At 37.8% G+C, this 20,670-nt stretch overlaps 2 protein-coding genes across 2 annotated transcripts in view; both read right to left on the reverse strand.

Moving 5' to 3' along the window:
- Positions 1-20,670, reverse strand: part of LOC141359642 (uncharacterized) — a 252,291-nt gene that overhangs the window by 146,242 nt on the left and 85,379 nt on the right. The window lies entirely within an intron of this gene.
- LOC141359643 (uncharacterized) lies at positions 1,970-19,073 on the reverse strand. Its single transcript, XM_073862403.1, has 8 exons — positions 18,797-19,073; positions 17,700-17,906; positions 17,224-17,607; positions 10,655-10,757; positions 7,898-8,048; positions 7,623-7,695; positions 4,162-4,282; positions 1,970-2,027 (listed from the first exon to the last, which is right to left on the reverse strand). The coding sequence occupies exons 1-8, from the start codon at positions 19,071-19,073 to the stop codon at positions 1,970-1,972; spliced, it is 1,374 nt and encodes a 457-aa protein (XP_073718504.1).

Genomic DNA, 20,670 nt, shown 5'->3' on the forward strand with positions numbered 1-20,670 from the left:
GGTACTATGGAGATTTACTCTTTGGTAAACCCATAGGTTTGTGAAGAGCTTTTTTGAATCCAATAGTGTGTCACTGTATCATTTGCGGATAACATGAACATGGGTGAAGTTGTGGTGGCTGGTTGCTGAAACCTCACCCGCCTATCCTGACGGTAGTGACAGCAGTGGCAGTTCACCCATCACTCAAGTGACCCCACCCCTTAATTATGCAGAACTTTAAGGCTTAATATAATTTAAACAGATGAGTTACAAAAAAAATCACCCCCTTCACATTTGTCATGAAGGGCCAAAACAAAAAACACTTTTGTACCAGGCTGTAAACGTATTAATTTGCTCTGGAAAGTTGGACATTTTAACAAATTGACTCCCTTTTGGAGCCAGCCTCTAGTGACCCGTTGATGAATTGCAGGTTAAGTCACTTCCGGATGGGCTTCATCAGAGAGATGATTAATCATTTAATGACGAATCATTCAGAACCTTGATAAAGATTTTACATAAATCACATGATTATCAGCAAGGTTGCAAATACGCAATTTAAATCTGGATCAACTGGATCAAAGCTGCAGTTATGAAAATGAACATGCTATATGAATAATACATTGCAAAAGTGACAACAAAGAACTGTAGCTACAGTATACAATATCAAAGGTGCATAAATTATACAATATTATTAAAACTACATCAGTTTAGTGCATTCATGTTGGCATAACTTACAAATACATTTCAAATTAGTTTAAAACAAAAATCTGCCAATGGGGTAAGAAAATATTTCTTCAATGTTTTTTGAACTAAGTGTATAAGAAAAAAGTTATTTCTAGATTTTTTCTTTTCCCATTGGCAATTTTTTTACTTGTTTTATGCACAAATTCACTTAAATTTGATATTTTTTGTCTTGCATGTTGAGCACATTTTGTTTAATGAAGAGTTCTGGGAAATGATACGTAAGAAAAGCAAGCACATTTTTGACAAAGCCATTATGCCTGAACTAGTTGGCAATGCTATCTTCGACCACGGCTGATATGTCTGGTGTATCTGTCCCTGTTACAATGATGCAAGTAACAGTGGGCAAGATAAAAGCTGGTGTTACTGTGGCCAGGTTGAGTTTGGTCAAAAGATTTTATGTGACAATGCACAACTCATATTCTGTGGTTTCACTATTCTTGTGTTAATATTGAGATTGCTCCTAAAGGAAAATGGTACTGTTCAAACTGCCACAAGCTACCCCAAGTTTTCCTAAAATTTCAGGAAAGCTGTTAAGTAAAAAAATATAAAGTTACATTTAGGCATTTAGCAGACGCTTTTTATCCAAAGCGACTTACAAAGATAAGAAAACAATCAAGTGCTTAAACCAAGTTACAAGTTTTCACAATACCTGTTGAGAGCGATACCTGTTTTTTTTTTAGATACAAGAGGTGTGTCTACAGTCATTTTCAATTTGTCAAATATTTTTTTGGAAAAAATGAGTTTTTATTTGTTTTTTGAATGTAGCAATGTGGCTGACCGGACATCTATAGGAATATTATTCCACAAGCAGGAAGCAGTGAAGGAAAATGAGCAGGAACAGGATTTAGTTTCCTTTTCTGAAGGTAAGACAAGGTGCATGATTTATACATGACGCGTGCTTCAATCGGTAGCCAGTGGAGAGAGATGAGCTCTTTTGGGCTTTTGGAAAATTAGTTGGGCTGCTGTGAAGGCCAGCAAGGAGAGCATTGCAGTAGTCCAACCTAGAGATTACCAGGGCCTGCATTAAGAGTTGTGCAGCATGCTCCGTAAGAAAGAGACATATCTTCCTGATATTGTGTAATGCAAAGTGACCCAAACTGTGAGCTACGCGTCTGACACTCCACTGAGGAAGTCTCATGTGCAGTAGGACACATGCAGTCACGCTGGACGCTGCCGCCATCAGACCCAATTTTCTCTAAAAAATACTTTAGTGTAAACGCTGCCTAATATGGTCCTGGATCAGTATTCACTCTGTGCGAGTGGGAAACAGATGCACCTGCATCGTCACTGAACCCCAAACCACCCTGAGAAACAATGTTCTTTGTTAGGAGGTTACATTTTTTCTGGATTTTGTCCAACTTATATTTTCAATAAGGAGACAAAAAAAGTAAATACCACAAATATAACAACATCACAAACTGTGATAATCAATCTTTATTTGTAAAGCATCTTCAAAACTACTAAAAAGCTGCAGTTATGAAAATGAATATATGAAAAATACATTGCAAAAGAGACAACAAAGAACTGAAGCTACAGTATACAATATCAAAGATGCAGGAACACTGTTTGTCTAAATAATACAATATTATTACAACTACATCAGTTTACTGCATTCATGTTGACATAACTTACATTTAAACGCGGGGTGCACGATTTCTTAAAGCCAATGTTGACATTTGAAATCACCTAAACATACATGCCCCTACCCCAAAAAAATCTGGACCTTCTTTTGATAGACCCGTCCCACACATACGCAACCCAAGCAATGATGTTGGTTAGTAAACACGCCCCTTACTGCTGATTGGCAGTCAGCCCGACTCCCATTTCCAAAGTGTTTTTCAGAAATCATGCACCCTGCCGTTAAATTTCAAAGTGGTTTCCCCAAGATGAGGGAAGATAGTGTTGATGGATTACCACTCTTTGAAGTGAGGTTTGGCAGCCGTTGTGAAGTTATATACATTATATATATTAGTATACATTTTACACAGTAATGTTAGCTAAGTGTAGTTTTTGATACGCTTTAGCTATTATTTGAACTAAGGTAATCTACTTTATTTTGCTTGTTATCATAAAAAAATACTTTGTTGTTATTAAAGGCGGAGACCACGATGTTTGAAAAACGGTTTGGAAAAGGAGACGGGCCGACTACCAAAACACACTTATAGCCAATCAAATCAAATCAAATGCCGGGTTGCGTATGTTTGTGTGTGGGGGGGGTCTATCAACAGAAGGTCCAGATTCTATTGGGGTAGGGGCGTGTTTGTTTAGGTGATTTCAAATATCAACATTGGCTTTAAGAAATCATGGACTCCGCCTTTAACGGGGTTTACCGGAATTACGCTTGTTCCACGAAAGCCATTTGTTTATGTTGTTGAAACCGTCTGTAGGTAAAATGTTCCTGTCGACAGTTTAAAATTGATCTATTCTGTTAGATTGCTAACATTGAAAGAGACCATATCATAAAGTATGCAACAATGTCTGACATATTGGTCATGGTAACCATTAAAAAGTTCCTAATATGAACCATTTATGTACAGTTATATACTAATATGCACTCCTTTGGTACAAATGTGTAGTTTTTGAAAGAGGACTGTCGCAGTGACAGCTTTTGAACTTCATGTTCAGAGAGTAAAAATACTAAAGATAAATCCATGACCATAGTGCAGAATAAGCAATGAACTTTACTGAGTCCTAAATAAAACCTAAGTACACTGAAAAGTATAGAAGAGCAAAAATCATAGCAACTATTACCAGTAGCCTATAGTCCAGAACATTAACAAATGTAAACTGAACAAATGATTCCCTAACTACAAGATTAAAGCACGGCCCTGTAATAAAATCTTAACCTAACTAAAAACAGCATTGAGCTCAATAACAGCCTGACTTATAGTGAAGATGAAAGATCACAGTATCATCTACACAAAGATGCACTATAGCAAAGTTTTGACAGGAAACTGACACAAGACTGTTGAATGATAAACTCAATACTTCAACGAATAATTAATGTATTTGAGCATTAGATTATTTACACTGAACTGTCATCAATATGTCACTGTATATGACATCACTGCATCACTGATGTCACTGCTGAGAGACTGTTGCTAGGTGATGATGTCATAAAGAGAGTTGTGACATCACTCCAGTAGTTCTGATGGACAGACAGCTGATCTACTCACAGACCTGCAACATCTAACAATGACAAACACACAGAAAGAGAGAATGTTATAAAATCTGACCATTAGTTTATTTAACATACAGATATACAGATTTTCTCACCTCTATTTGTTTGTCATCAGTTTTGTTTTTAGATGAGTTCAATTTATTCATTCTGATGAAAAACCTGTAGGGTCAAAATTCACACTCTTACAATCTGAATTCATATCAGAATATTCACTGTATGTTATGCAGTTTTGAGTTTTACTTGATATTTTTACTTACCAGATCCATACAGCTCCTATAATGAGAAACTGAGGCAGAAACACCAACAGACGGACAAACACTGAACTCTCCATTTCTTCATTGTTTCTGTCAGTTGTTTCGGTGGTTTTGTCCATTGAATCTGAAGACAGACAAACCCCAGAAAATTCAGAACATAACTTTACTCTTTATCTTCATTACAAAGACTCCCGATGTTAAAATCAATACAGTAAATCTATCAGATAGATCACCTGAATGCAGGTATGAGAGGCTGTGCTACATTATGAATATAATCACAACTGAAGAGCTATGACCTTTAACCCGTGACTTACAGACTGACACAGAGACAAATGAGTGAAATCTTTTAATAAAATACATTTCTATAAAATGAAAATATATAATGACATAAATGTTTCTTTCATTATGAGATATACTGAAGTGTTTGACATATAAACTATAACTGCTACAATATTAATGATCAGCTATGAGTGCTGCACAGTGAAAGTAGCTCCATGATGATGTCATAGCTGTGAATAAACCAATCAGCATCAAGGACTGAAACTATCTGTTATATAATTTCTTCAGATGTATGATGAGATGTTGTGTTACCTCTTACAGTACAGGAATACTCTTGTAGCTCCTCACTGTTGATTGAGTCCAGGTACAGCTTGTTTAATAATGTCAATCCATCTGTTACCTGTTGTCCATTCTTCCCTTATGCAACAAAAATATACTGCAGTATATTGGAAAATATCATGTAATATATTAGGCAATATATTCCCATATATCGGATTTAATATTTATATTTCCCAATATATTGTAATATATGCATAGAAAATATCATGTAATGTATTAGGCAGTATATTCCCATATATAGGATTTAATATGTATATTTCCCATTATATTGCAGTATATGAATAGACCATACATGTATATATTGATACAAAATATATTGTAACCAAGACCAAAAAGGCACTATGTTTTTCCATGTAATAGTTTGTCTTTATATGATTTAATATACTGCAAAATATGCAGGGGCGTCGCTAGATCCCTTTTACTGGCACATGCCCCAGTGTAAATCTTTTGTGTCCCGTTGTAAATCTCAAGTTTAAATTTGAGCAGTTAACTAGTGTATTCCTATACAAAGATAATCGCGGCAAAAACGGATGTAATCTTATTTTGACTTGATCAATATTGGCTTCTTTAGATGAACATGTTTTGTGCAAAGCAGGGAAAGCGAAGCAGACAAGAGAGATGATGAGTTTTAAGGAGGTAAGACAAACTACATCCTCACCCTATCAGGTCTGAAACATTAGAGGAAAAATCTCAGGAAAACCTCGTCAAGTCTGTAGAATTGAATTGTTGCTGAGACAGATGTAAGATGTTCTTAAGATTATCTAAGTGTACTTCACTGTGCTATTTTGAGGCACCATGAATATGAACTAACATGCACTTTTAACATACTATCTCTGTATAAAAAAGGTATTTAGTTGACACTTGTATTGAACTTGAACACAACTTTTATACAAAGATGGGTTCGGGTTTACTGCAAGTGGTACATAAGTACATTTTTTAAATACATTTTTAGCACATTTTAGTTCATATTTATGGTGTCTCAAAATAGCACAGTGAAGTACACTAAGATTAATTTTTAGTATTTTAAGTACAAAATTAGTGTGCGAAAATAAAGCATTTTAAATACACTATGGAAGTGTACTAATTTTTCACCTGGGTTAACACATGAGTCAGTTTTGGTGAACTGTTACTTCAAAACTCTACACACAAATCCTTACATTTCTCAGTGCTTACACCATCTGGTCATATGGAAAGCACTAGCATTCAATACTGTTCACTCAAGTCAGCACAGCTTAGCAAACAATTACCAAGCTGGAAACACTAAAAGTCTAAATTGAACACACAGCAATCAGATCCTTCAATAGATACATAAAAGGGCCTGAATCTGTTCATTGAGCTTTGAAACAATAGATCCACAGAGAAATGAAGGAATAGGTCGAGGAGAAGGAGGATGAAGAGAAGGAGGGAGAGGAAGAGGATGAGGAAGAAGAGGAGGGAAAGAAGGAGGATGTGGTGAAGGAGGAGGAAGAGGACATGGTAAAGGAGGAGGGAGGGGACATGATGAAGAAATAGGTCGAGGAGGAGGGAGAGGAATAGGAGGAGGGAGAGGAGGAGGGAAAGGAGGAGGACGTGGTGAAGGAGGAGGAAGAGGACATGGTGAAGGAGGAGGAAGAGGAGGAGGACGTGGTGAAAGAGGAGGAAGGAGATGAAGGGCAAGGTGACAAGCAATTTCAAGGTGAAATTCAAGCCAATCTAGTTGACCATGTCCTGGTCCATGGTATGACTATGAGGGAGGATGGGCAACGAGTAAAGCATAATTTGAGTTGCTTCACTTATGCCTCCATCTTCAGAGCCTTCAGGGAGGAAAACAGATAGGTGTACTTACAGTAAGACTGCTCTATACAGTAACTTTAGTGTGCATACACTGTTGGACTATGCTACTGGAATAAAGAAATGCATCAAATTGCCTTCCATACAGATAGACATATCAGCAGATGAATGCAAGTGGTGGATCAGAGGATTTTATCCTCGCTGTTTGGCTAGGACCAATATAGCCTGTGATGTGGATGAGATTCTCTGCCCTGACCCAGAACTAAGACGGGATGTTGAGGCGAAATAATAAAAAAATTACAGTTGTGCTGTGTAAAGCACATGAATGAATAAAAATGTCCTAATGCATACATTGATTGTGTCTTTTTGGTCATGTGAAAAGGTTTTTGATGGGGAGAACCACAAGCAACTTACCAGTTTTGGATATATTGTTTTGAATTGATTGCCCCAGTGTGTAATATATGTTGTAGTGTGTGTGTTTTTGAAAGCTTGTGTGTGTTGTCTGAGGGAAAAGTTTGGTATTTCAGTAAGAGTGAATGGTTTTGAGTGTAGAGCTTCATTTTGACCTGAAAATATGATGTTTGGAGTATTGTGTGAGACTTTATGGAATTGTCTTTACTGTTTTGAGAATATGAGGCATAGTTTCAAGAAATGTGTAATAATGTTAGGTATAATGAAGATTATACTTGTATATATGTATCTTTTGCAGTAACTGTTAAACTGTAGAATAGTGGGTTAAGCAAAGGACATTGTATAGAAGTGTTGCACACTTCTTGCACACAGCAAGCTTTCAAAAAAAGTCAGCAAAAAATGGGGGGCCTGTGCCCCAGTGGAGCTTTATATCTAGCAATGCCCATGAATATATGCATGTGCTATGTATGTATGTATGTATGTATGTATGATTTAACAATTTTTACATTCCAAATAAACAACTACAGCATATTCATGAATATGCATGGCATATAGCCTAAAGAAAATATTGAAGACAAAAATCTGCATTACACAAATAACAGTTTTATTGAAACAGCAGAGACCTTTCTTTCATTTTCTACATTTGTCAGTACTCTACTCAGCACCGACTGCTTCAACCAGAATGCGTGCCAAAGGCGATGGAGCATAATGCTTGAGTAGGAAGCTGAGATTCAGGCGCTAGGAGAGCACAGGACACATAAGAAAGACTAGCAACAAGGAGGCTGATAGGTCCTGACCTATAGTCCTAACTTATACTCCTAATCAGTAGGTGGCGGTAATGCACCTAAAAATTGTTTGCTAACCACCAGTAAAACTCGAGAAGGAGACTGATCGTTGGCATGCTCTCAACCCAGGGAAAACTTCAAGCTTTACAAGGTACATAGTTTTCAGATGTGGTGCTTTCCAGTTTTGATTGCATCTCTTCCAGGAGAGATTTTTGTGAACCAGAGGGAAGGAAGTGAGAAGGGAGAGAGTAATCGTTGTTGTTTTGTTCCACAGATGCTGTTTTAAACCAGTTTCCACGGCCGAAGCTGATGTTAGAAAATCCATCAACAGTAGAATATGCGAGCTAAGACACCAGGTGAAGTGCAAAAGCATGGGTATATGAGTCATTTAAATCAGTGAAGAGCCAAGATGGACTCCTAATCAGGATAAAGGCCTGTTCTTTTGGCAATTTATTTCTTTGCTTTTCCACGTTGCCAAAGCTCCTTGAAAGTTTGTTTATTATTTATTTATCTATTATTGTCTGTGCATTTTGTTTATATTGTATTTTTAACTGTATAACGGCACTGCTGAAAGTTTGAAATAAATAGACGTTGGTAATTTAAATTGCTTTAATTTATATTTTGTATATTTTCTGTTTTATGTCACTCTTTTAAAATGTAATTTATGTAAATGTAATGCAAGACATTTATGTAATGTAAAGCAAATCACATTGTCTGACCATGTGCAAAACCTCTTGTGGTTGTAATATGTCTGTTTAGCTCTCTACCTCAAATTAGTTTTAGTACGTGTGCCTGTTAAAAGAAAATAAAGGTGGCTTTTGATAGATTATCCATTAGTCTGTGTTAATATGTGGTATAAATGTGTGTACATATTTTTATGTATATATTTCTATATAATTTTACATATTATTTAAAATATATTCTACCATATAGTAAACATACATGTGACACTATATCTGTACATATGAAGAGTTCGGTTCCAAAACGCAATAAATCCATTTTGACAAATTTCGGTAAAAACGTGTTTTCTATACCAAGAAAGTGACAAGATGAAAACCAGTATTTTCTGTTACAAACTTTCACATAGCATCTTTAGGTTATAAAAACATAAAAAATTCAAATCCATAACTTGATTTTCAAAGATTTATTATAAAAACTAATTCTTTTTTCCACAAAATGCAATAAATCCATGACAGTTTTTTATTTCAAAATGCTATAAATCTATTAAATCAATGTATAAATGTGCATTCATCTTTACCATTTTATATTTATTTAGTTGACTAGTGGTATACAATGATTAAAAAATAAACATTAATGGCATTAACCAAAACACTTACTTTGTTATATTAAGAACACAATGTTTTAGCATGAGAAGCTTGATGCTGTCTGGAGAGCAAGCAACCGAGTGCCTCTCGCGGAAATTATTAGCTGTTGATGGCTTACGTTTCTTTCCCGTCACAGAAAACCATCACAGGTTTGGCAATGCTATTAAAGTATTATTTTGTTTTGTTTGTTGATCACGAAGTACAAAGTAGATGAGGAAAACTAGGACTCCGTGTACTCAGCGCGCCGCCATGTTTGTTTACATTGCGTGAATGGTCCGCTGTAATATCAGAAATGGATTTATTGCATTCTGTAAAAAAGGAGCAGTGGCGTTTGTCGCATTTTGGGAAAAAAGGGAGAAAAGATGACAGAATATCACGGCGGGTATTGGATTTTGCGTAAAATTAATTATTTACTTTTAACTACTGACCTGATATAATACTGATTTTGGCAGTAACTCATTTTTTTCAAAAATGGCGTTTATTGCGTTTTGGAACCAAACTCTTCATATATTGTTAATACATTTTTGCATATCAATCGGAATACAATATGGCGGATATTTATAAATATAATATTGCATATATTTTGAGATATATAAACACATATATTATATTCACATGCAATATATTAAAAGCGGCAATTATTTATATTTATCAATATACTGCAATAAATTACATATATATAGAATATATGTATCAACATATTACTCATGTATTTTACAATATACTGCAATATATTGCATACATAAAGAATATATGCATCAACATATTACTCCATATATTGCCAATATATACTGCAATATATTACATACATGAAGAATATATGTATCAACATATTACTTCATATATTGCCAATATATACTGCAATATATTACATACATTAAGATTATATTTATCAACATATTACTCCATATATTGCCAATATATACTGCAATATATTACATACAAAAAGAATATATGTATCAACATATTACTCCATATATTGCCAATATATACTGCAATATATTACATACATAAAGAATATATGTATCAACATATTACTCCATATATTGCCAATATATACTGCAATATATGACATACATAAAGAATATATGTATAAACATATTACTACATATATTGCCAATATATACTGCAAAATATTACATACATATAGAATATATGTATCAACATATTACTCCATACATTGCCAATATATACTGCAATCTATTACATACATTTAGAATATATGTATCAATATATTACATACATTTAAAATATATGTATTAACATATTACTATATTGCCAATATATACTTCAATATATTACATACATTTAGAATATATGCATCAATATATTACTTCATATATTTCCAATATATTATGGGATATATTAAATAGTATAATGAGATGTATTTAATCAATATATGAAAACGGCAATAATTGCAGTATTGTATAATATATTGCAATATACCACTTACATATATATAATATATTTTTATATAATATATCATGATATATATTACTATGTAAATTTCACAATATATGGAGACACATTAAATATATTGTCATGTAATATATTGAGAAATATATTTTTGTTGCATAAGGGTTATACCAGATGTAAGTATGTTTGTTATCCAGAGTGCATTCAGTTGAACAGCTTAAAATCACTTTTTCTCCATCTATCACAGGGTCTGGACTGCTTATCACCTGTGTATCTGAGATTTCATATAATGAAGTTTATTTAACTAAGTTCGGGAGGAGCATGCTCATGTGATCCAACCAATCAGTGCAAAGAGGTGCCTATAAATAGCAGTCCCTCACCTCTGTCCCGTGACAATTTTTTTGCAGCATCCCTCCTCCACCCCATCACCTCACTCTCATCTAGATTCATTTGTCACAGTTAAAGTGAGGGGAGTACTCTAAGTTCGGGCTAAAATTCCGAGCTCAGAGCCCTCTCCTCGGACAGCACGGCAAATATGCTTTATCTCACTCCCTATCGATTACATGTTAATGTGAACTTGTGAAACAGAGTTCACATTAACTACTTTTTAAAGTTAGGCCTGAAATGTTTGATTCAGCTCAATTCAGTATGATGTGAACAATGGCAAGGTCATGCAGTCAAACACACACATACAGATAAAATATATAATGTGAATGCAGCTTAAATTGTTTTAAATAAAAGCATCTGTCACACAGTGCAACATAAATATACAGTCAACATTTAAAGTGGATCAAGGGCAATTTGATTAACTTTTTAGATCCACATCAAATGTTGATTAGTGGATTTGTTTTAATTCTAAAGACCAATACATTTTTTTATTTATAATGCACTTTTCATCACAGATGTCAAAGTGCTACAGGTTAAAAACAATAAAAATGAGAAGAAACACATATAAAGAGATTGCTAAAAAGAAATGTCTTAAGACCTTTTTTAAAACAGTCAGTGGATTGCGGCACCCTCAGAGTGTCAGGGAGGGCATTCCATAGACGCATGTCCATGAATGCATTGGTGTGTGAGGAGAGAAACCTTGTACTCAATCCTGAAGGAGACGGGAAGCCAGTGGAGAGTGTGGAGAATGGGGGTAATATGTTCATGTTTCCGCACTCTCATCACAATCCTAGCTGCAGAGTTTTGGATGTACTGAAGCCATTGCACATTCTTGAAAGGGATCCCAATGAGAAGTGCGTTACAGTAGTCCAATCTGGTGGAGATAAAAGTGTCACAGAGTGACTTTTAGGGCGGAACCAAAAGTGAGAGGAGAGGGTCCGCCCGGACCGAATTTCACAAACACTCATCACTTCCTGAAACTCCGGGCAGCTGAAAAATCTAATTTATTAACAACAGGTGTGGTAATGAAGGCAGCGATTCACGATTGGGTGATTAAATGAAGAGGAGGACTATAAATGGGGCAGTGAGAAACCAGAAGTGTGGTTGATTTCCGGGGCAAACTCCTTTCCGCCATGGGCACAGCAACACGACCCTTCTGAAGAGTCCGTAGGCCCCGTTGATCCGGCGAACGCTTGGAGCGAGCGGAAAGAGTGCGGGGCTGAAAAGGATGAAAGGAAGGAGTAGTTGTTGTCTGGGGAGTGTTGCAATTATTACAAGTGAACAGAGACGGTATTTGGGGAAGAAACGCTACGAGTAAAGCGGTGAGCTGGAACACGGAAGTGGAGTAGAGCAGGTTAATCTTGTGGATTCGCTAAGCGAATGAAGAAATAGGAAAACGACGATCCTAACAGAGGTGAGAGAAACAACATTTGAAGGAAATATAATTACCAATTGTGTGTGTGTGTTGCATCGAAGGTCTGGCAGAGGAACGTACCTGGGCGAAGCTTTCACTGTATCACTGGGCATTTGATGAGTACCTGAAAGGAGAGAGAAGAGGAGAAAAGGTTAATAACACAGGCACAGTGAGGTCCTGTGGAAGTATTGTGGGAAAACCATATCGTCAGAGGGGACTCTGGAAGTGTTGTACGAAAACTTGATTGCTGTATGTACCCTGTGTGTGGCGGTGTGAGCTGAGTTGTCCACCCCACTGCCTAGATCTTCACCTGTCCATCGGAGGAAGGAAAGAGGACGTGTTAGTCGAGAGGACGAACGTGGGATAACTGCCCCACCCGAACCCGGCCATTGAGGATCCATCAGCCATACGTGGCTGCTCAAGCCACTACCGTACGCCGGTAATACACCCCCCCTCCTTCGCCTGTGTAATGGAGCCTAGAGGTGACGTATGGTCCTTTTTCCACCATTGATACAGATACTTACCTGCACGTTGAACTAAAGCTGCATTCACCTTGTGAAACTCATAAAGCCCAGAGTAAAGAGCCTGCGATTGCCATAGATACTTACCTGCACGTCGAACTAAAGCTACACTCACCTTGTGAAACTTTTAGGTCCAGCATGAAGGGCCTGTGGTGACCACTGCTACTTACCTGTACATTGAGTCCAAGCTGTACTTACCTCAAGTCCTGTGTAGCGTGCTGCCCGTACCTGGGAACCCGCTGGAGCAGAGGGATCATTGGGTGTCCCACCGGGCGGGTCCGAAGACATACGCCGGTGCTAGGCCCAGGTAGTGCTTTCTGTCTTCCCCCATACTCATTGTGTGTTTCTGATCTGCCTTCAGGAGAAGAGAAGGGCGCCACGGGAACAACAATGACGCAGGAGGTGTGCACAGAGACGAAGGAGCTCCGTCCTGTCCTTTCCCTGCAAGCACTTACCTTTGTCGGCTGGCCTTTCCCCCTACTCTCTGGACCCCCGTCTTCTCCTGCAGGAGAAAGAGAGAATATTTTAGATTTCCCTTCCCCTTTCCCAAAGTGATTTTAAATAATTTAATAAAGTTGTCTTAAATTTTACTTATCACTCTCGTGTGTCTGGTCATTGGGGTGCTCTTGGGACCTCCTCGAGGTGGAACCTAGGAAGGGGTGTGTCTCACAAAGTCTGTGGTCTGCTCCGACCTGTGACAAAAGCATGAACCAGCTTTTCGGCATTAGGGAGGGAGAGAATGGGGCAGAGTTTGGAAATGTTGCGGAGGTGGTAGAAGGAGGTCTTGCAGAGGTGATATATATGGGCTTTAAATGAGAGGTGGGAGTCCATTTCTACACCAAGATTTGTGACTGTTGATGATAGGGGGATGTTGGAGCCAGGAAAGGTGATGCTGGTTATGGATGAGGATTTGGTCTGGTGAGGAGTGCCGATCAGGGTGGCTTCGGTTTTGGAGCTGTTTTGTTGTTAGAAATTATGCTCCATCCATACCTTTATCTCCTCCAGACAGATGGTGAGTTTTGATGGGGATGACTGTGAGGATGGGGTTGCAGCTGTGGCCTTTACATAGAGCTGTGTGTCATCAGCATAGCAGTGAAATGAAATGTTGTGACGACTAATGATTTGGCCAAGGGGGGTGAGGTAGAGGATGAAAAGGATGGGGCCAAGAAGTGACCCCTGGGGAACACCACAGGTATGAGGTTTTGATTTGGAGTGACCCAGAGAGATGTATTCAGTCCGGATTGTGAGGTATGATTTGAACCAACTGAGAGCAGTGTCATTGAGTCCAGTGGTGCAGTGGAGCCGGTTTAAAAGAATATCATGGTCGACAGTATCAAATGCAGCAGAAGGGTCCAGGAGGATGAGGAGGAAGGGAGAGCCACCATCAGATGATATGAGAAGGTCGTTTGTGACTCTGACAAGGGCAGTCTCTGTACTGTGGGTGGAGCGGAAACCAGACTGGATTTTTTCAAAGAGGTTATGTTTGAGGTGATCCTGAAGGTTGGTGGCAACTACTTTCTCAAATACTTTCGATAAGAAAGGTAGATTTGAGATGGGCCTGTAGTTAGATAGAATTTCAGGATCAAGTGTGGGTTTTTTGAGCAATAGTCTAATTATGGCAGGTGGAACATGTCCAGTTTGGAGGGAATCATTTATAACTGCGGTGATCAGAGGGGTTAGGACAGTGATATGGGTTTTCACCAGGGAGGTTGGGAGAGGGTCGAGTGGACAAGTGGAGGATTTCTTCTTCCTAATGATGTTCTTCACCTCTTCTGATGAGACCTCGGGAAAGCAGTTTAGTGGTTGGGAGACTGTAAACGTTGGAGGAACAGTTATGGTGAAAGGATCAGAAAGGGCAGAGCGAATATGTGCAATTTTTTACGTGAAAAAAATCCATGAATTTATTGCACTGCTCTTTTGTAGTGGCAGTAAGTGGAGGGGGTAGTGGTTTGAGAAGGTGATTGACAGTGGAGAAAAGCTGCTTGGAATTTCCTGAGCTGTTTCTGATGAAATCAGAATAAAACTGTGACCTTGCAACGTTGGGGGCCTGTGCATATTTTTGTTGGTGCATCTGGTACATTTGTTTGTGGACAGTGAGACCAGAGGCTTTAAAGCGCCGCTCAAGGACCAGCCCTTCTGTCTTCATCTTACGAAGCCCATCTGTAAACCAGGGAGCAAAGCGAGTGAAGCTGACTGTTTTGTTTTTAACAGGAGCGTGGTGGTCCAGGAGGCTGCTCAGATGGCTGTTATAGTGGTCCACTGCTTCGTCGGGTGATGAAAAGTGTGTGGAAAGTTGTTGAAAGTCCAATGCCAGAAGTTCTGGATTTTTGCCTGGGTCCGGTGACATGCCCCCATGGAAGAGAATTTTGAAAAAAAAAAATGAAATTAAGAAAATAGTGGAAACTAATTCATAAATTTTGATAATATATTTCATACAAATTCTTAGGCCTAAATATTTAATGAATAGCAAAGTATGCCTAATAAGTATACAAGACTGAACCACATAGATGTGAAATATAAAGGCTATCATGACCAATTTGCCAACAATGAACCATGGTTTTGTTAAGTTTATAATACGCACTCTTCAAAGACCCCACCCCTTTTTAAATCTTGAGCTATCTAAATCCATAATTATTTAATAAGAAACCCATCAGAAATGATTGACACATTATGAGACGGGAGGGAGCGGGACACAGGAACAGAGGGAGAGCACACTTTCTTATCAACTATATTTGAGTTTTAAAAATCCACATAATTACATACCATATGAGCCTCTGGAGACTACTGACGGACAATGAACCTTGACATTGCTCCATTCTGTGCCTTTCGCTCCTCTTGTGATTATCTCCTCATGCGTGCTGCTTAATATCACACACTCCGCCGTGAAAAACAGAAAAAACGCGACGGCATATGGTACAATTGGCCTTGTATTCATTGTCCCTCACGCATTCCAGCCACGGGTAGTAATTTTCCCATTCAATTCTATATTTTTGTGCTCGTTTCTTTTTCGCCGGCTGGCTGCTCGGATGCAGTCATTTTTACATTTCCCGCTGTTGTCACTTGTCGTCATCGTTGCTATGATACGTGAAATTACAATGACTGAAACGACCAATTAAAAGCTGATGGGGCTGCAAGATGTTAAAACGCTACGCTGATCAGGGTTTTTTATACAAATGACGCGGTCTTTGTTCATGGCTGACATATTATAAGCTATATGTGTCTGTCATGTATTTGCACTGAATTAATTTTCATAAAATACGGAACAAACTGCGTTCCGTATCAGTTCAATACAGAACAAGAATTTTATGTGTCAAATAGGATACGGGACGATTCTGTATTATATGGAACAGTTGGCAACCCTAGGGACAGGCTGTGTCCAGGTTATCCATTGTCGACTTTTCCAGCTGAAGAAGCGGCAACAGGTAGGCCACCGCTGGACTCAAAAACTACCTGATACTATCCAGGAAAGTCCACTGTTCGGTGGTGCGGAGAGTAAATGTAGTTTTTAAGTGATGTTTAAAAAGCGAAAAGTAAAGCGTAGTTTAAAAGGTCCACAAGTCGGTTGCACGAATAGTAAAAAGTCATACTTTTTAACTTAACGTTAAGTTACTTTTTAAGCTGACTGGGGAAGCGGCGAACAGACAGCGCCAGCGTCCTCCCCTCAGCGAACCATTTCCAAACTTTTTGAAGTCCTCTGTGATGAGTGTCCTCAACATCAACATAAAGTCTTGAGCGACTTTACAATTTTGCCACAAACCACCCACCTAAACAGGAAGAGACCGTGTGACAACTCATTAAACCAGTTTAAACCAGCTTCAGTTTTAATACTGGATTAGTGCTGGTTGGCTGCTTGACCAATTTTCACTATTTACTGGCATCTGGTCAACCATGCTGGTAAACTGCATGGTCCAACTGGTTAAGTGAGTTATTTATGCAGTAACCACAACACATCATATTATTTTCAGCATGGACAATAACAAGCGTAAAATTCACAACATAAACATCTTAGGGCGGTTTCCCGGACAAGGATTAGACTAGTCCTAGACTAAAATAAATGTAAGAGCTGAAAACAACTTGCATATAAATACATCAGTGCCCTTTGTTTTGCCTCAAAATCCACACAAGTAATGTTTTAGTAATGCATGTTTGTTAAAACTAGTTATATTTCCTAATTAAACTAAGGCCTAGTACTGGCTTAAGCTAATCTCTGTCCAGTAAACTATCCCAAAATGTTTAGACGAGATGAAACTTCAGATGAATAGCTCAAATGATTGATAGCATTGGAATTTTTATATTTAAAATGTAATCATTTAACAAAAGATAAAAAATTGTAAGCACCCTAAATCTGTAGCATAAATATATTCATCAAATCTGATTAGTGAAAGCAGCTTTACAGAGAGTTTATTATGAGCAGTTACCTGTAACAATAAGAGTGACCCCGGGTACACCAGAAACTTCATCTGATGTGTTAGTGATGATCCTGAATAGATATTCTCTAGAGTCATTCGTGCTGACATTTTTGATTCTCAGTGTTTTTCCCACAAACTCCACACGACCAGCAAACTGATGCTCCTCACGCAGATCTCGTAAATTCGGAAATAGAATATTCGATAATCTAATTCCTCCACCTGGAGTTCTCCTAATAAACATTTTCCAAGAATTAATGTAATGCCAGTACGTTTTCTCTACTGTATATCCAGTGGGATGTGAGTATGAAGAGTGAATATCTACTGTTGATCCCACTAAAGCACAAACTTCTGTAGAGGTGTAAGACACACGTATACAGCCACTGTTAGAAATACCTGAAAGAGTCACAAAATACTGCTGTAAACATGAAAACTGCAAAGTTTGCTCTTCCATTTTAATTTAAATATTGTGTAAATGTCAGACTCACACACAGATGAAGAGCGCGCTGAATCCTTAGAGCAGAAATAACTGTCAGTGTCTACACTGGATGACACAAATATGCTTTTTTCATGTATTATTAAGTTTCCATTCCTGAACCAGTAGTACTTATATTCAGATGTTAAAGGGCAGGAGGAATCACAGTTCAGTTTTACTCGTTGTCCTGTAGATTTAGGATTCATCTTCACCTGTAAAACTAAATAAGCGAAACGTCTCAGTTACGGATGTAACCCTCATCCTTGAAGAAAGGGCAAGGAGACGTCACATCGTGACCGACGAATTGGGACCCGCTTCGCAGCGACCTATCTACTTTGAGAAGCTACTAAAACGCCAATGAACTTGGCATGCAGATAGTTACATCAGGTGGTGCCACCTCGCCAGGAGAGTATAAAACAAGCATGAAATCAGCTATTTGCAAATATCAAATCAGCTATTTACACTGAGAAAGTCGAGCATCCAGTGCCAGGTCGAATCAGCAATGGTACAGCGAACTAGTCCGTTCCCTTCCTTCAGGGAACAAGGGTTACATCTGTAACCGAGACGTTCCCTTTCAGTCGGTCACTACGACATCACATCATGACCGACGAATTGGGAATCCCTACCAAAACACCACTGAGCTACCCTTACCAGTGCCTGCGTAAACGTTCTGTCTCTAAATGAGAAGCAGCAAAACCTGGGCTTACTGCAGAAGCCCGGTCAGTACCTGTTCCTTAACCCACGATAGTAACTAGCAAACTGGGAAGCAAACCTGCCTGGCGGAGCTAGAGACACTGCGGAAACCACCCCCCTGGGAAGAATATACTGGGTGGTATGATAAGAACAACCGACAGGTGTACACTTGAAGTCTCTAAGTAACATAGGTTAACAGAGAATACATCTATTGAGAGGCTGACAGCCAATGCTCAGCAAAAGCCAGTGATGGCGTTCCTGGACCACCAAGGTGGACATCGCACACCCAACTGTTTGTGCCGTGACCTTCGTTGCTCTCAACGCCACTGTGACGTCATAGTGACCGACTAAAAGGGAACCTTACATTAGATGAGAAATGAAAAGAGTTTAACTGGACTGATGAGAATGTAAATGTACCTGTGACTGTTAGACTGACTGTGACTGAGCTGAGATGTTGAACTCCATCCTTCATAATGATCATGAGCTGATATTCTCCACTGTCTCTCTCTAACAGATCTTTTATCATGAGCTCTGAGTTGTTTTTAATGATCTCTTGTTTCACTCGTCCTGAGTAATCTGAATCTAAAGTCAAATCTTCAGGTTCATCTTTGTTTCTCCAGTTTGTTCTCTGTTTCTGACTGAACCAGAACACAGTTGTGATGTTGATGTTTGTGTAAGAGCACCTCACTGTCATCCAGTACTCCCTCGCAGCACAAATATTTATTTCATTACAGGTTACCTTAAAGTTATCCAATGTTATGGACCCTGAAAATAAATATGAAACACTTTATAATGTAAATGTAAGCATATTTTTGAGATCCAAATGGAAAATCCTGGACTAGAGAACAATAATGTAAATTAATTTGAATAAAACCTAAAAGTTTTTCCTTTAAATCTGACCTACTTGATCTCAAGTTAGCTGATATTTTAACAATGTTAACAAATTAATCTTTATTGTAAAATGTTACCGATTATTTAAACTTATCGATGCCAATGTTTTATCTCAAGATGCACACCAGTATTTTTTGTAAAGTATGTTTGTAAAAGTTACTTAAATGTCTTAATATAACTAAGGCCTAGTCCTGGATTAATCTAAACCCTGTCTGGGACCCAACATTTACCCAAACCCAAAATTTATTTCAAATGTTTTAGTTGTTGTTTATTAACTTTATTTTTATGTTAATTGCAATTCATGTCATAGTAATCTACAGATTAAATTTTGCTTTTAAAATGTAACATTTTCATATTTTTATCTATTTACTTATTTATTTTATATTCACCTAGATTGAAAATAAAGTTTGCTTCAACTTGATGTAATTAAACGATCATCTGTTACCGAGTCTGTAATTATTAACAAACATTTTATTATTAGAGTGCAGCATTTTATAAAGCTTTTCTGGTCTCATGTAATAAAAAAAACTGAAAATTGTCGGGTTGGTTTAAAAGAAGTTTGATATTAGCAGCGTTTTAAAGATTTTTAAATTAATTCCAAAAAAGCTGTTTTTTCTAAATAAGAGACACAGAAAATGTCATTTATGTCACTTTATAGATTACACTCATTCACTTCACACACATATTATTCCTGCTTTAAAGGGTTTATAATTTAGCGCTGTTCCAACAAACACGTGATTGTGTCTGGACGAATATTTGTTTCTGTTATTCTGATGAATTCGTTATTCTTTTTGAAGCCATTATCCGTGCCCTTCCGAATAACGTATTTGGCTTCGGGCACATCCCTAGTTGTAAGTTTCAATTGTGTGATTGGATATTTAGTAAAAGATGAAAGCTTCAGAAAGTCATTGCTTGCTTATAGTGATCAGAGACTATTGGCAGAGTTGTTAATCCAGTACAGTGGGGTTTAAAGGAGGTCTTCTGATTGGTCAGTTTGAATCTATCATGTTGGGTTTAGTAAAATAACATATATCCTAGCCCAAAAGCATCCCAATGATTATTTGCAGCACAAATACCAATAACTAATAAAAAATCCTTTCATCTTTAACCCGAATGAAAAAACAACAACCCGCGGAGACAGTTTAAACAGTAGACCAAATCTGAACTCGGTAACGCCATCCGGCGTACAGCATCTCTTGTCGAATTCACGCTTTATCTCTGGATAAATGTACAAAGCTGATTTGGAGAAAGTTGTTTTTACGACGTTTTCAGATATAGGCAATAAAAATACAATATTCAAATTACAAATTTCTTTTTGTCCTAATGTTATGAAAGTATTCATGAATGCTGCAGAATCTACAGCGCTGGACCCCTTTACCTTAATAATGCATTGCCATTAA

The sequence above is a fragment of the Misgurnus anguillicaudatus genome, chromosome 23 (assembly GCF_027580225.2).
Source record: "Misgurnus anguillicaudatus chromosome 23, ASM2758022v2, whole genome shotgun sequence".
Classification (NCBI taxonomy): Eukaryota; Metazoa; Chordata; class Actinopteri; order Cypriniformes; family Cobitidae; genus Misgurnus; species Misgurnus anguillicaudatus.

What these genes read in the sequence shown, in the direction of transcription:
- LOC141359643 (XM_073862403.1), bottom strand. Translation starts at nt 19,073, where the DNA reads ATGACAGTGAGGTGCTCTTACACAAACATCAACATCACAACTGTGTTC. An exon ending in AGCGCGCTCTTCATCTGTGT is followed by an intron (nt 17,608 to 17,699) that starts GTGAGTCTGACA and finishes TGACTCTTTCAG; the next exon opens with GTATTTCTAACAGTGGCTGT. An exon ending in GCACCACATCTGAAAACTAT is followed by an intron (nt 7,696 to 7,897) that starts GTACCTTGTAAA and finishes GTGCTCTCCTAG; the next exon opens with CGCCTGAATCTCAGCTTCCT.